Source organism: Chinchilla lanigera, unplaced genomic scaffold (assembly GCF_000276665.1).
Source record: "Chinchilla lanigera isolate Chin_1 unplaced genomic scaffold, ChiLan1.0 scaffold00028, whole genome shotgun sequence".
Classification (NCBI taxonomy): Eukaryota; Metazoa; Chordata; class Mammalia; order Rodentia; family Chinchillidae; genus Chinchilla; species Chinchilla lanigera.
Window position 1 is genome coordinate 17322625 of NW_004955429.1, and position 13894 is coordinate 17336518.

A 13894-nucleotide genomic window follows, 5' to 3' on the forward strand; every position below is an offset into this window, starting at 1 on the left:
CCTCCACTACATAGTGAGTTCAAGGACAACTTGAACTACACGGCAAGACCTTGTTTCCAAAGGAAGGGAGGCATTTCATTTAAAAAATAAATAAATAAAAGAAGATCCAAACCAGGCCTGTGTTGCCTGCACTGAACACGGGGGCCTTTGAAGGCCTGCATGAGTCGAGGGAGCGGGCGCCAGGCTGAGTGGGGCCAAGTCAGGCCAGGTTTGCTGCCTCAGCGGCCTCTGTGTCTCCGCCCAGCATAGAGAGGAGCAGCATGCCAGTAGGGAGCTCTGGGGCTCGTGGGGCTACGTCCCAGCTGTGTCCCAGCTGTGTGCCTGAGTGAATCCCCGCTTCTCAAGCCCAGCTTCCTGCTGTGAAAGTGGGTGGTGGCTTCTTCTCTCTATCCCCCACAGACTCAGCTCACTGTCGCCCCATGTGGTGTCCTCCTGTGTTCCCCCGCCCCCACTGGGGCAGGCTCCGCTGTTCCCCTGGCCGTGGCATGGGGCAGTTGGCATGTGGGGGCTGCGTCAGGGTCCGTCCTGGCTGTAGGCACCCTTCCGCGTCTGTTCACAGGGGGGATGCAGACCGGACCAGGCTGCCAGAGCCTCTCCTCCCCCCACTGTGTGAGCACCTGCTGTATGCCCATCCCCAAAAGCTAACTGGGCGCTGGCTGGAGATGCTAGGGTGCAGCCGGTGAGGGCCATGGGGACAGAGGTGGCTGCAGCAAAGTGGTCTGCGCGGAACACTTCAGTGAAGCAGAGCTGACCTCCAGCCTCAAGGGGTCCTGCCCGTGGCAGAGGTCAACCCAGCTGGGGACAGTCATCCTCCGGCACTGGGAGATGGGTCCTCCAGGTCAGCAGATGCGTCCCAGATGTGCCTCTGCAGGGGCTAAGGAAAGGCAAGATGGGAGCAGGGTGACCTTGGTGGGGGCCGCACGTGCCGGGCTATACCAAGAGCCATAGACGCGATGTGTTCTGTGTGACCAGGGCCATGCCGGTCTCTTGCCACTGTCCCCTCCCCTCTTGGGCTGGCCTTGGTCATAGAGACCCTGTGCCCTCCATCCACATGCCCCTCTGCCACATTTGCCACTAGCGTCCTTGCATGTCAGAAAGGCCTGGCCTGCCTCCTAGGGCCTGTGGCACTGAGCTTCTCTGTGTCCTGGCACGTCTCGTGGGTCACAGCTCGAGGGCCAGTCCCGTCTGGCTGCCGCCCTCCCCGCTGGTGTGGAGGAGGTGGCAGTGACCAGGTGGATGTGTCTGACAGGCAGCCTGGCTGTGGTCATCGCCGGGGCTAGGTAGGGTCAGTGGAGGAGGAGGTCACTGAGACGACCTGGCAGAGGTGGACCGCCATCCAGCTGGAACATGGGGTGACCCCAGCGCCTCCTAAGGACTGAGAGAGGCGGTTCTGTGGTTCGATCCACTCGGCGCTCGGTGTTACTACTACCACCGGCAGGACCAGTGTGGACGCACCGTGTGAGGGCAGCTCTGAAGCCGATTCCATGTGCACTTTGAGCTCGGACCCTTCCTCTCCAGACCTCTCCATCTGTAAGGTGGGGACGCTGCTAGGCAGGACGCAGTGGCCGGGCACCCGTAGTGCCTATGGCATGTGCCTGACCCAGGCTGCTGTCCAGTGTCCCTGGCCGGCTGTGCCCACAGGTGGGGAGGCTGGGAGGACAATATCGAGACCCCCGTGCACACCGTGCCTGCCCGCTCAGTGCCCGAACCTCGGGGAGGTGAGTCCTGTGGTCCCCCTCTGGCGGTGGTGGCCGGGCCCCCCAGGAAGCCGCGAGGGGAGTGCCAGTGACGAGTGCACTGGGCAGTGGTGGTCGGATGGCTGCCCACGGGGATGGACACGCAGCAGGGGCCACCGGTACAAGTACTCAGTGTTGGACTTGGAACCCCGGGGGGGGGCTTGGTCTACAGAGGCCCTGGGGGCGGGCACGGCTGCCCGCCATCACACAGCGCGCAGAGCTCTGTGCTCAGGCGCTCCGAGGACAGCTCAGCCAGCCCTCCCGCTGTGGCTCAGAGGACTCCTTCCGCCTCTCCTCTGTGTCATCTCGGGGGTGTAAGTGCTGTTCCCGCCTCTGCCTCAGGCAGGAGACCTGGCCAGGGAGGGGAATGGTTCCTGCCAGTCTCAGGCTCTCAGACTCTGCAGCTCAGGCCCAAGGATGCTATCTTCTGTTGTAGCCCTGGAAATAGCCGAGATACCGAGGTCAGAGGTGACTGCGTGGCCTGAAGTGCAGGCCCGGTCTCTGCTGCGCCTGTCTGCGTGTGTCTGTCAGCATCTGCCACTGTGGACACAACCAAGACCACCGGGCCTGGCGGTGGTGGTATGGGGGAGTGAGCCCAGTGCTCTTCGAGGCTGAGGCAGGAGGATCCCAGGTTCTGGGCAACTTAACAAGACCCCATCTCAAAATAAAAGCAAAGAAGTACCAGGCATGTAGCTCAGTGCAAGGCCCTGGGTTCAATCCCAGGTATCACAAAAAGCAAAAGCAAGCTGAGGTCATCAACTTAGAAAGGGGTTATTTTGGCTCACAATGTGGGTGGCTCCAGTCCTCGATCCCTGTCCGCTTCTAGGGTCATCCTCAGAAACCCCACTTCCACGCAGGGCCGGGGACGCCTGTCTCAGCACAGTGGAAGCAGCTGTGTCCCGAGGTCGTGCTTGCGACAGCCCAGCACCTGTGTCCCTTGTGTGTGACCTCTCTGGCCATCTGTTATTTTACCAGGCTTCGGAGGATGGTGTAGCCGTGTAGTGTTTATCCTCCCCGCACACCACACCTCCGAGCCCCTTAGAGATCTGGAAGCAAAGCGACAGCATGCGTTTGGGAAGAACCCAGGCGCCCTCGGGGTAACAGCATTCCCTGGGAACCTGCAGGGATGGGAGGGTAGAGCCCAGCCTCACCGAGTGCTAGTGCCCAGTGCTTCCCGGTGGCCTCAGGGCCTCGGCTATGGGCAGGGTGGGAGTGGACAGAGGGGACTCAGCTACCTCACCCTGGCTGTCGGCGCCAGAAGTGAGAGCACGGTCCACACAGAACCTAGCACGACCCCCACCCGCCCTGGAGTGTGGTCCATCCTTACCTCAGGTGCTGCAGGCCTGGAGGTGAGCAGGGCACGGATCCTCCCACGGCCTGGACCACGCTTCACCCATGCAGCGGGCAAGGTGCAGCTCCCACACAGGCCTGGAGTGGCTCCGTCCCGTGGGGTGCTGTGTGGGGATCCCTCGGAGGCAGGAGGAATGGGGATACAGGTGACTGCTGAGCAGCTGGGGGCTCCTTCGGGGAGATGGGGTGTTCTAAAGTTAGGAAGCGGTGGCGGTGCAGAGCTCTCTGAGTGCTGGGCTCCTCCAGCCCGTGGCCTGCGAGTCACAGCTGGTTATCACTGCTTCGAGGGAAACCGGTCCCTGTAGGCCTGGCGCTGGGCGGGAGGGGACGTCATGGGTCAGAGAGCGAGGCTGAGCCACTGTTGCTGCTTGGCAAGGTGAAGAAGTTGAGTTTTCCAAAGTCCCCTCTCTCTGGAGCCGTCACAAAACCTGGGGACAGCATGCATCTCTCCAAGAGGAACAGTCAGGGGGCGTGGGCCTGGGCCTGTCCAACTGTCCATCTCCACCTGCATCTCACAGATGCGGAGACGCGGCCCTGAGATGGTACCGTGGCTGCAGTTACGGGGTGGTGGGGAACCCCAGTTCCCTGGGCTCCTGTCACCATGTGAACCTCCTCTGTGCCCCGCCCTCCCGCGAAGGCCTGGCTTGCAGCACAGACGGCCCCTGTCTCCTCAGAGACCCCACCATCCACTTGGGGAATGGAGCTCACAGGGCTCAGATTTGAAGGCCAAGGAGGTGTCAGGCAGAGGGCTGCTGGGTGCCAGGGGCCTGCGGGCATGAGGAGCACGTGTGTGAGAGTTTGGGGCCCCTGATGTACCCCGCAGCCCCTCCGAGCACCCCAGCACCTCCGCTCGTGGGGCTTCTCTGTCCCATGTCACTCTCCCCCCAGCTTGCCTGGCCTGGGCCCCATCTTGTCCCCGCTCCCCACTGGCCAGCAGAGGCCCGCCCCTAGCCACTGCATCTGGCCCCTCACAGCGTGTTCCCAGCAGCGTCCTGCCGGCCCAGTGAGTTCCAGCCCTAGGCTGTGCTGTCGAGGCTGCGGCTCCTGGGGGCTATGACCCAGGATGGAGGTGGATGGTCACAGCTGGATGGCTCTCGTCCCCATACGGAGGCAAGCACATGTCCTCACGGCTCCAGGCTTTGGGGAAGGGTGGTGCACAGTGAGTCACTTAAGGTGACAAGCTCACGCAGCTTGAACTTGTGCTCCCTCTAAAGCAGAGCTGGACAGCTCTGGGAGGGGTTCCACAGGCTCTTCTGCCCTGGCCAGAGGACCTGCCCCGTGCTAGGGGGTAGCAGCTTCTGTTCAGTCCCACGATGAACCTGCATTGTCATCCCCACTTTACAGGCAAGAAACAGAGAGGCTAAGTGAGTTGTCTAAGGTCACACAGCAACTGTCCTCTTCTGATCCCAAGTCCTAGGCCTCATGGTCACTGACTGGTGGTGCCAACTGCCTGATTTCCCCAGCATGTGACTCCACAGCGAGCCCCTCATGTGCAAGCTCACACTGCCACCAGGGTGACCACATGCTTCCTTCCTGGGAAGTCCCTGTGCAAGGCACCATAGGAGCCAGCAGTCACAAGGTGCTGTGGAGATGCTCTGAGCCCCACGGGCTCTGCCAGGGTGCAGACCAGGTGCCCTCAGACCCCTGTTCTTCATCACGCCAGTGGAGAAATCTGATATACTCACCCAGCTGAAGCAGAGAGGGAAGGGCCACTGTCCCTGATTCCTAAATGGGTGAGCGCCATGGAGCAGCTGCCAGACCAGTTGTGGATGGACAGCTGAGTAGATGGAAGCAGGGCCAGATGGTGAGTGGATGGGTGGGTGGATGGATGGATGGATGGGTGGATGGATGGATGGATGGGTGGGACTGGACAGTGGAAGTATGAGTAGGTGAGTAGATAGATGGATTGTGGATGGGTGGATGTATAGATGATGGGTAGATAGGCTGGCTGGCTGGATGGGTAGGTTGGAAGATGAATGAATGTGTGGACAAGAGGGTGAGCATATGGGGCAATGACTGAGCAGATGGGTAGTTGAATAAATGAATGGGTATGTGAGTTGGTGGATGGATGCATGCATGCATGCATGCATGAGTGGATGGGTGGGTGGGTGGATGTGTGGATGAATGGGAAAAAATGGTGGACAAATGGATGAGTAGATAGATGAGTGGGTAGGTGGAAGGATGGACAGGTGGATAGATGAGTGGATAAATGGGTTGTTGGGGGAGGGAGTGCATGAATGTGTGTGTAGACAGGTGAGTGAGTGGATGGGGGATGGGTAGATTAGAGCCTTCTCATGTGTGACGTACTGTTATGCCCCAAGAATCCTGCTGGAGATGGCTCCTCAGATGTGCTCCTAATAATTATCTGGATTGGAGAGCCATAGAGCAAAGACAGTATGTTCCTCCCTACTCTATCCCGGTACCTACAGCATCTGGAACACAGACAGCTCTTAATGACTGCAGACCCCTGTGGGCCTCAGTAGACATACTGAGCGAGGCCCTGCCAGGCTGGCATAGGTGGCTAGATGCTATGTGGGTCTCTAGTCTACTCCCCAGGACAAAGTGGTTCTCAGCCAGGACAGAGAGCCTGCCGGGTCCTCGAAAGCATTTGGAAGTGGTTGTCAAGAAGACATCTCCAGGGGATTGGTTCTGCCACTGCAGCTTCTTCAGCAATCTGCAAGGCGTTGGCTTGGCCATGCTCTGCAACATTGTGAAAGGATGTTTATCGTGGTGACTGATCGCCTCACGCTGTGCTCAGTCCCGAAATGGAACTGTGAAGTCAGTGATCGCCTCACGCTGTGCTCAGTCCCGAAATGGAACTGTGAAGTCAGTGACGCGGGTGTCCTCAGCACCCTGAGCCCAGCGCTGGGTTGTTTTCATACTTGTTCTACAAGCAGAAGTCAGCACTAAGTGTCTCAAAGGGGCCCTGGACCTGGCCCTGGCCCTGGCCACCGTTAAGACTGTGACTGGGCCAGGTGGGGGGCGGGGATGGGCGGAAGTGACAGTCTATCTTGTCTGTGAGGCCCGAGTCTGCAGGGAGCAAGGGGCAGCTTAGCCAAGCAGTCCTTACAGTTGACAATGGCCTGCTTTATTGAAACGCTTCGGGAGAACACACACGCTATACTTAGAAAAGGCCTGGTCAGCAGCGCCTCTTAAACCTGAGCAGCCTTGGGGCAGCAGCAGATGCTGGGCCGAGTGGCCAAGCAGCGATCAGTGGGGCCCAGAGCGAGCGTTTGCTCGGCTTGGACCTGCTGTGCACCGTCCTGGTCCAGCTGTTTAATCCCCAGGGCAGTTGCCGCTTGCATGGTGCAGCTCTGGGTGCTGAGCCCCTCAGAGGCAGCCAGGCTGGAGGGCAGACCAGGCGGCCAGCTCGGAGGCCTGGGCCTTCGTCTCTGCTCCCTGCTGCCTGACCCCCCAGACTCAGTGAGACGGTAACTCGTGAGACCCAGCTCCACAGTACCGACAGGATCCGTGAGCCTCGGTCTTCGGCCTCTGAGACGGAACTGTGCGCGTTCAGGGGCTCCGTGAAGCCAGGTGGGCTGAGCTGTGGGGCCTGAGGAGTTTGAAGCGAGGAGCCGGGCAGTCAGCGCGGGCTCGGAAGGTGGCTGTGGCCCGGAAACGGTTGGGTGGCGGGGATGGGAAAGCAGCTTCCGTGGGTACCCAGGTGGGAGGTGGCCTGGGCCACAGAAGCCGGGGACTCAGGGACGTCACTGAGAGAGGTTTGAGGAGGTGGAGCAGGCCAGGTGCTCCTGCCCCCGCTGGGGCCCACTCCTTCCTGGGGGTCCTGGGAGGGAGGGAGGGCACACCCGGCAGCCCAGCCCGAGGCCTCTCTGCCCCCGGGTGGAAGGTGTGTAACTTGCGTACACACAAAGGTTCTCCTTTGAAAGAGAAGGCCAGCAAAGTCAGCTTCTGAAAGGAAGCAGAGGGGTGAGCCGAGGGGAGGGAGATGCCCCATGCCAGGGCCCACCATCCCCTCCGCTGGCGCGTGGAAGGCCCAGCAGCTCTGGCTCCACACTGGCGGCCTGGGTGCCAGATGCTCTGGAGACGGAGCCAAGTTCTGGCTCCAGCATGGTTGAGAAGCAGCTCCAGGAGGCCCCCCGGGCCCCCAGCTGCCAGGCCTGGCCCTGGTCAGCAGTATGGGCTCGGCTACGGTGGGTGCATGCTCCCTCCTCGCCGGCGGTCACCCACCTCAACCACCCCAGGGCATCCACTGGTCAGGCCCTGGCGTGAGTGAGTGATAAGTGAAGTGTGACCAGGTTCCTGGATCTGGAGCGCGGAAGTGGTTTTGTGAGAAGCGTCAGAGCCATGATGCCAGGGCAGGAGGGAGCCACAGGAGGTCTCAGCAGGAGAGGAGCCTGTGTCTCACGGGGTGTCCCCGAGACTGTGCACAATGGGCCCTCGCCGCTGCTTCTCTGCGTCCTCCCCGCTGGGCCCCTGCCTGGTCTGCATGGGCCGTGGCTAAGTGTATGGAGCACACACCTTGGCCCCAACTGTGGGCAGCCCTGGGGTGGGCTGTGCTGGTCAAGGCCCGCCCTGCCAGCAGGCACCTCTGATCCTCTCTCCCTCTGCCCAGCGCCTACACGGAGCCCTACAAGGTTTGTCCTGTTTCGGCGACAGCACCCAGAGAGGACGGGTCTGAGGAGGAGCAGGGCAGCTCTGAGGAGGAGGACGGCACCCCCAGGGACCCCAGCGTCACCCACAAGGTAGGTGTGGGAGGTGGGAGTGTGGTGGGCAGGAGGTGGGCAGGGTGGGAGGAGCCGCGTGGAGCTGCCCAGCTCTGAGATATTGGGTGCCTGGAGGGGGTGGGTGGCTGGAGCAAAGCCTGACTAGAGTGACCCCCACCCTGGACTCTTAGCCTCAGTCTCCCCATCTGGGTGATGGAGTCCCCAGGGCAAGGGGCACTGAGGGATATACAGGAGTTTGTTCCTGAGGCAGTGGGGACACAGCTGGTCCCTGCCCTACTTGGCACTGTGAGGTGAGGACCCGAGGTCACAGGGGACCCCAACTCCTCAGGGTGACAGCACCGACCCTCTGTGAGACTCAGGTGGCCTCATCCTCTGCACACACCACGGGGAGGCAGCTCTGGAGTCTTCAGGAAACGGGGCCAGGGATTCAGGTCCCAGAAGCCACAGCACTGACACCCTCTGCTGTCTGAGTCCACAGGACCCAGCTTGCTCGGTGCAGGGAGCGCTGGAGCCCTGGACCCCAGTCCTGGCAGCTGCCTGGGCCACCCCAGGAGTACGGGCAGGGCTCTGCTGGCACAGGTGTCCTTGTCGTGACCTAACGTCACAGCTGTGGTGCCTGCTTGGGGGTCAGTAGGGAGGGACATAGGACGGCCGGGGACAGTGTGGGCACCACCCTTGCCACAGTGTCCGCCATGACAGTGCCAGGGACTCGCAGCCACAGACAGGTCCCTCGTGTGTCCACGGTGAGGCAGAGCTGGGGCCACTCTGAGCATCTGTCACCGTGTGGCCTGGTGGGAGGTACATTTGGTTCCAGGTCCGGTGCCCTGGGGCTGGGTGTCCACCAAGGGGCTGGCATCTTTCTTCCTGAGCTGGCACATGATGCCAGGCCCTTGCCCATAAGAATGTGGGGGTGGTGGGGCTCCTCATGCTGACCCCTGGCCTGCAGGTCCCACAGCGGGGATGCCTGCCCGCCACACGGTGGCTCCCCAGAACTCTCCCTGGGGCTCCATGTATTTAGAGGGCACTGTTTATGAGCTGATATTTATCGAGAGAGCATCAAACCGTGGGAAACCAGGAGAGACATCCTCAGAGTGGCCTTGGAGCTCCGTGCTGTGGATGCCCCGTGCCGTGTGCTGGGCTCATCCACGCCCAGGAATGGCACCCGTTCCGTGTCCCACTGCTGCGTGCCCCGTTCATGCCTCCACGCACACATGTGTGAGGTCAGGGGCAAGCGCCGGCCTAGCAGTGCAGAGTCCTGGCTCCACTCCACACCACAAGGAAAAAGCAGATTTCTCTAGGGCAGCTCCCAAGCAGGAGCGAGCCTCAGACCAAGGCTTTCAGTCTCTGCAGGGACAGGGACGGCTGTCCCCTGCTGGGCCGGAGCAGAGGTCACTGTCGGAAGCTCCACCCCCGCACTGGGGTGGGAGTGAGGGACAGGAGGTTGCTAGCTGCTCATTCCCTCGTCCCCCAGGCTCAGAACAGCTTATTTCTTTAGAAGGCAAAGACCCTTCCTCTCTGCTCCTCAGTGCTGGGGTGGGAAATAGGGGTGATGTTTCTTTCTCTGGTCCCGGAAGAGCAGGCCTGAGGAGACGGGCGGGGAGTGGCTGGCACGTTGGGGCCCTGGGACAGCCAAGTGCTCTGGAGAGACCTGAGCGCGGGACAGGAGACCGAGCGCCCCCCAACCCCCGCTTGTGACCTCCTCTCCCGCCTGGAGCACAGCAGGCGCGGGCGGCAGGAGGGAGGAGAGGAGCCAAGATGCGGAGGGTTTGACCATGTCTGTGGCCACGTGAAAGGGACTTCGGAGGCTGGCGGTGCCACTCCTGCTCCCCGGCCAGCTCCAGTGCCCCTGTGTCACCTGGTCACCTGGTCACCCTGATATCACCTGTCCCTGTGGGAGCCCGGCATGGGTCAGGCTGCAGTGTCGTGGGACGGCTCCACTCAGGATGTCACCAGCAGAACGGTCGCCTGCAGTACCCCACGGCCAGGCCTGGAGTAGGGCCGGTTCTCCAGGACCTCATCCTCCAGCCCCAAGCAGCCACTACTTCTCTAGACACCGCAGACCGTGCCCGGGCTCAGGCAGGGTCTCTGCAGCCTGCGCATTCCAAGGCGCAGGGCCGTAGCACATGCACACCGTCCCTGAGCCAGGCCACACCCCCACCCGCTCTGCATGGTCCCAGCAGACACAGGTGAACACAAAAGGCTTTGCCAGCGGCTGCCTAGACGGGCTCCCAGCTGGGACAGGTAGAGACCTTGGAAGGTCAGGTGCCAGGGCAGAGCAAGAGACCCAGGCAAAACCCCGGCCACCGGACGGAGCAGACCCTTCTCTGAAGAAGGACACATGGCCAATGCATACACAAAAAATGCTCAACACTGCCGGCTGTCAGAGAAATGCAAAGTAAAACAACACTGGGATCCCATCCTGCTCTGTAGGAATGGCCGAGGTGGGGAATGGACCCATAACAAATGCTGGCGGGGCCGTGGGGAAAGGGGTCCTGTGTGCCTTGTTGGTGGGAGTGCGAATGAACACAACCGCTGTGGAGATCAGTGTGGAGATTCCCTAGCAATGAAGTTGGAAATTCCATTCCACCCAGCTATTCCCTTCCTAGGTATCTCCCCTAAAGAGTTATCGACATCGTATTACGGCAATCCATGTGCGCACGTGTTTATAGCAGCACAGTTCGAAATAGCTAAGTCTTGGAAGTTGCCTGTATGTCCATCAGCAGATGAATGGATAAGGAAAATGTGGTATTTACGCTGAGTGGAGTACTACTCTGCCATAAAGAAGGATGAATTGAATCATTTGTAGGAAAACGGATGCAGCTTGAGATCATGATATTAAGTGAAATAAATCAGACACACAAACTTAAATATCACGTGGTTTCTCTGATGAGAGACATGGAGTATTAGTAATTTAAGACAATAAAAGAGGTGATAGGAAATGGGAAACAGACTTAGTGGAGACAGAGGGCATGTGGGATGAGGAGAGATGAAGGGGAAGGGCACGGGGGAAAGGCGAAGAAAATGAACCCTCCTATCGGGCACAGGCACAGGTACAGACCTGCCCTCCCAGCGCTCAGGAGGCTGAGGCAGGAGGATCATGGGTTCAAGGCCAGCCTACGCAACTTAGCAAGATTCTGTCTCAGAATACTTCAGTCAACAATAACAGTGAACCCTGTCCAGAGCTCCCGCCCCAGGTTCTCTGCTGCCATCAGAGGATGTACTGGAGTCAATTCCTGACCCAGTGAGCCTCAGGGGTGCCGGTGTCCACCTGGAGCAGCAGGGCCCAGGGGACTCCCTTCCCCAGGTTGGTTTGGGGTGCCGCCCAGGGCATCCGACCCTGAACAGGCGAGACTCCCAGTGGTTACACGAGCTGTTCTTTCCGGCCCTGGGCAACAGCACCTCGTCCCAGGCCTTGGTGACATCCTGGGAAGCAGCCGTCCGGAGCCAGGTTTACCGTATCACAGACACAGCCTGAGGAGATGTTAGGACTTCTGTGTTTAAATTCACGTAAAATGCAAACGCATTACACGTCGTGAGCAGCATTTTTATAGGGAAAGCCCCTGGTTTTTTTGTTTTTTTGGTTCCGGGAATCATACTGAGGACCTTGTGCTTGCCAGGCAGGCGCTGTGCCGCTGAGCTGTATCCCCGGCCCTAAAGCTCCTGTTTTCTAAAATGAGCAGCGCTGATCAGCGGCAGCATGGCATGGGCCTCCCGCTCTCACCGCCATGGTGGTGCTGACCATGCGTATCCGTCCCCTGTGTGGGGGACATCAGGCGGCAGGGATGGGACCAGAGGTCCACACCCTGGAGGCTGGTTTGCAGACAGTGGCCAAGCAGTCCCCTCAGCAGCCGGAGAAACTGAGGCACAGAGACAGAGGACCGGCACTCGCAACTCTGCACCTCCCCCTGCCCCGTTGGCCCCAAAATCCCCGGAGAACCAGTTTGGTTCCTCCAGGGAACCAGGTGGCCAGGGCTGAACAGCCAGTTTGCTCGTGTCCCAGGGAAGCAGCTGGGCCAGGCCGGGGACCACCCGCTGTCACCCCCACCCCAAGGCCCAGCCTGAAAAAGGAGCTGCACGGACCTGTGCCCCGCCCCCACCCCACACTGTGTCAACCTGGAGTGCGTGTCCTGATGAAACAAACATTGCCTTAGACGCCTGCGGTACACCGCCCAGGTGCAGCCTGGCCCTGGCGAAGATGCGTCTGGCACCCTGGACCATGTCCAGCTGGAGGCTGGGCCGTGCAAAGCAGCCCAGAGTCTGTCCCCACCGCCTGGCACTGTGACCCTGGCAGCCTACGCTAGGCAGAGCGCTCCCATTGCCTGGTCCTGCAGGTGGGGCTCACCCTGGTTCCAAGCTGGCCCCCGACAATCCCGTGGCCACTGGAGGCCAAAACCCCAGCAGCCCCGCCGCAGACAGAGCAGACCAGAGCCTCCTAGGAGCCACGGCCACCAAGAACAAGGTACCACTTACCTGCTGTTCCCCGACTTACAGCCTCAGGTTTGCAGTGGGTTGTCGGGGCACCAAGTGCACTTTGTTTTGAGACAGTGTCTCCCAGTGTTGCCTAGGCTGGTCTCAAACTTCTGGACTCATGGGCTCCTCCCGCCTCAGCCTCCCAACTGGCTGGGAGCACAGGTGCTTGTCATCGCTGCTGGCTTGTGTAGATCTGTGACTTCTAACTTCAGCAGGGCGTCTCCAGACAGCCACCACGAGCTGGTGCCAGACTGCCGGGCTCTGCGTGGCCCTGCCACTTAGTGGGCAGGCGATGGGACCCGCTGGTGCCTCGGTTTCCTCATCCGTGCAGTGGAAGGAACACCATGCCTAGACCAGGCAATAGCACCCACGGACAGCATGGTCACTCCTCACCCACAGAATGGACCACGCACACACGCTACTGCCGTGCCATCTGGTCAGGGTACTGTGGCCCTTCTTTGCAAATGATCTCAGAAGAGAGCAGTAACTGCCCTGGGCTTGGAGACAGGAAGTGGACTCCTGGGTCAGGCAGCTTGGGAGGCTGCGGTCACTGACCCCTATCCTCATCCTGCAGGAAGAAACTATGCGAGACTCTCCTGGCCACTGTCCTCTCCCCAGGAATGTCTCTCTGCCTGGGGACTCCACAGGTTCTCCTGGACCGGCAGAGTGCTGTTTCCCTTGCAGGGTCTTACATGTGACTGCTGGGGCCCCAGCAACCCCAAAGGTGCAGGAGGCAGATACAAGTCTGACTGGTGTCTGACTGGGCAGGGACATCTTGGGCCTCAGTGTCCCCAGGGGACACAGATGGGGCCACCATCAAGTCCTGCCCTGTGTGAATGGTCTCAGAAGGGCTGAACCTTCAACGTTGTTATAGGCCAGTAAACTTCAGGATGAGCCAGCTGGGAGAGCACCGCGTTTATTTAGCACCCGATGCATGCTGCACCCTGTATCTGATTTGCTTACAACCGTCTCCTGTGTGTGGGGACGCAGTCACCAGCTGCTCTGAGGATGCGCACAGGGACAAACGCCACCATGGGGCTCCGAGGGGGCTGGGGCTGTGTGTGCCCCAGGAGGTGGCTGCATCCTGTGGCCACAGCCTCCAGCCTGCTGGACCCCACATTTCCCTTCTCTTCCCTCCCGAGCCCGAAGGTCTGGGCTGGCTCCACCCACTCGATGATCCCGGGGACAGCTGGGTGCGAGGGAGGTGGGGCCAGAACTGTGCTTGAATGCGTAGCTGGTGAATGCACTGCACGGCCGCACCCAGGTCACAGGTCAGAAAATGGAGGCGCAACAGGGAGCCACGGGCGGGGAGCACCGGTCTTCTGGCTGGCTAGCTTCCTGCCTCATAGGCCCCTGGAGGGAGGGCCCCCGGTGCCCGGGAGGCCACAGGGCAGGGAGCGCTGGCCCTTGGGCCGGCCCGCAGCCTAACAGGCACCTGGGAGGAGGGGCTCTGGTGCACAGGAAGCCACATGGTGGTGAGCGCTGTTGCACACCAGCCCTCAGGCCGGCCACCAGTGCTTTGTTGAGAACTACCATGACACAGAGAAACGTTGACACAATTGGCCCACCATGCACCACCTGCAGATGCCCACCCACAGATGTATCTGAATCATTCAAACATGGAGAAACCCCTGGGAATACATGCCATACAAC

The 13894-nt window shown here is 60.5% G+C and overlaps 1 protein-coding gene across 1 annotated transcript in view; it reads left to right on the top strand.

Moving 5' to 3' along the window:
- Fgd5 (FYVE, RhoGEF and PH domain containing 5) overlaps window positions 1–13894 on the top strand; it is a 70243-nt gene that overhangs the window by 25502 nt on the left and 30847 nt on the right. Inside the window, exon 4 of the mRNA XM_013515358.1 lies at window positions 7660–7789. Within this exon, the coding sequence (XP_013370812.1) occupies window positions 7660–7789 (130 nt within the window). The remainder of the gene's footprint in view (window positions 1–7659; window positions 7790–13894) is intronic.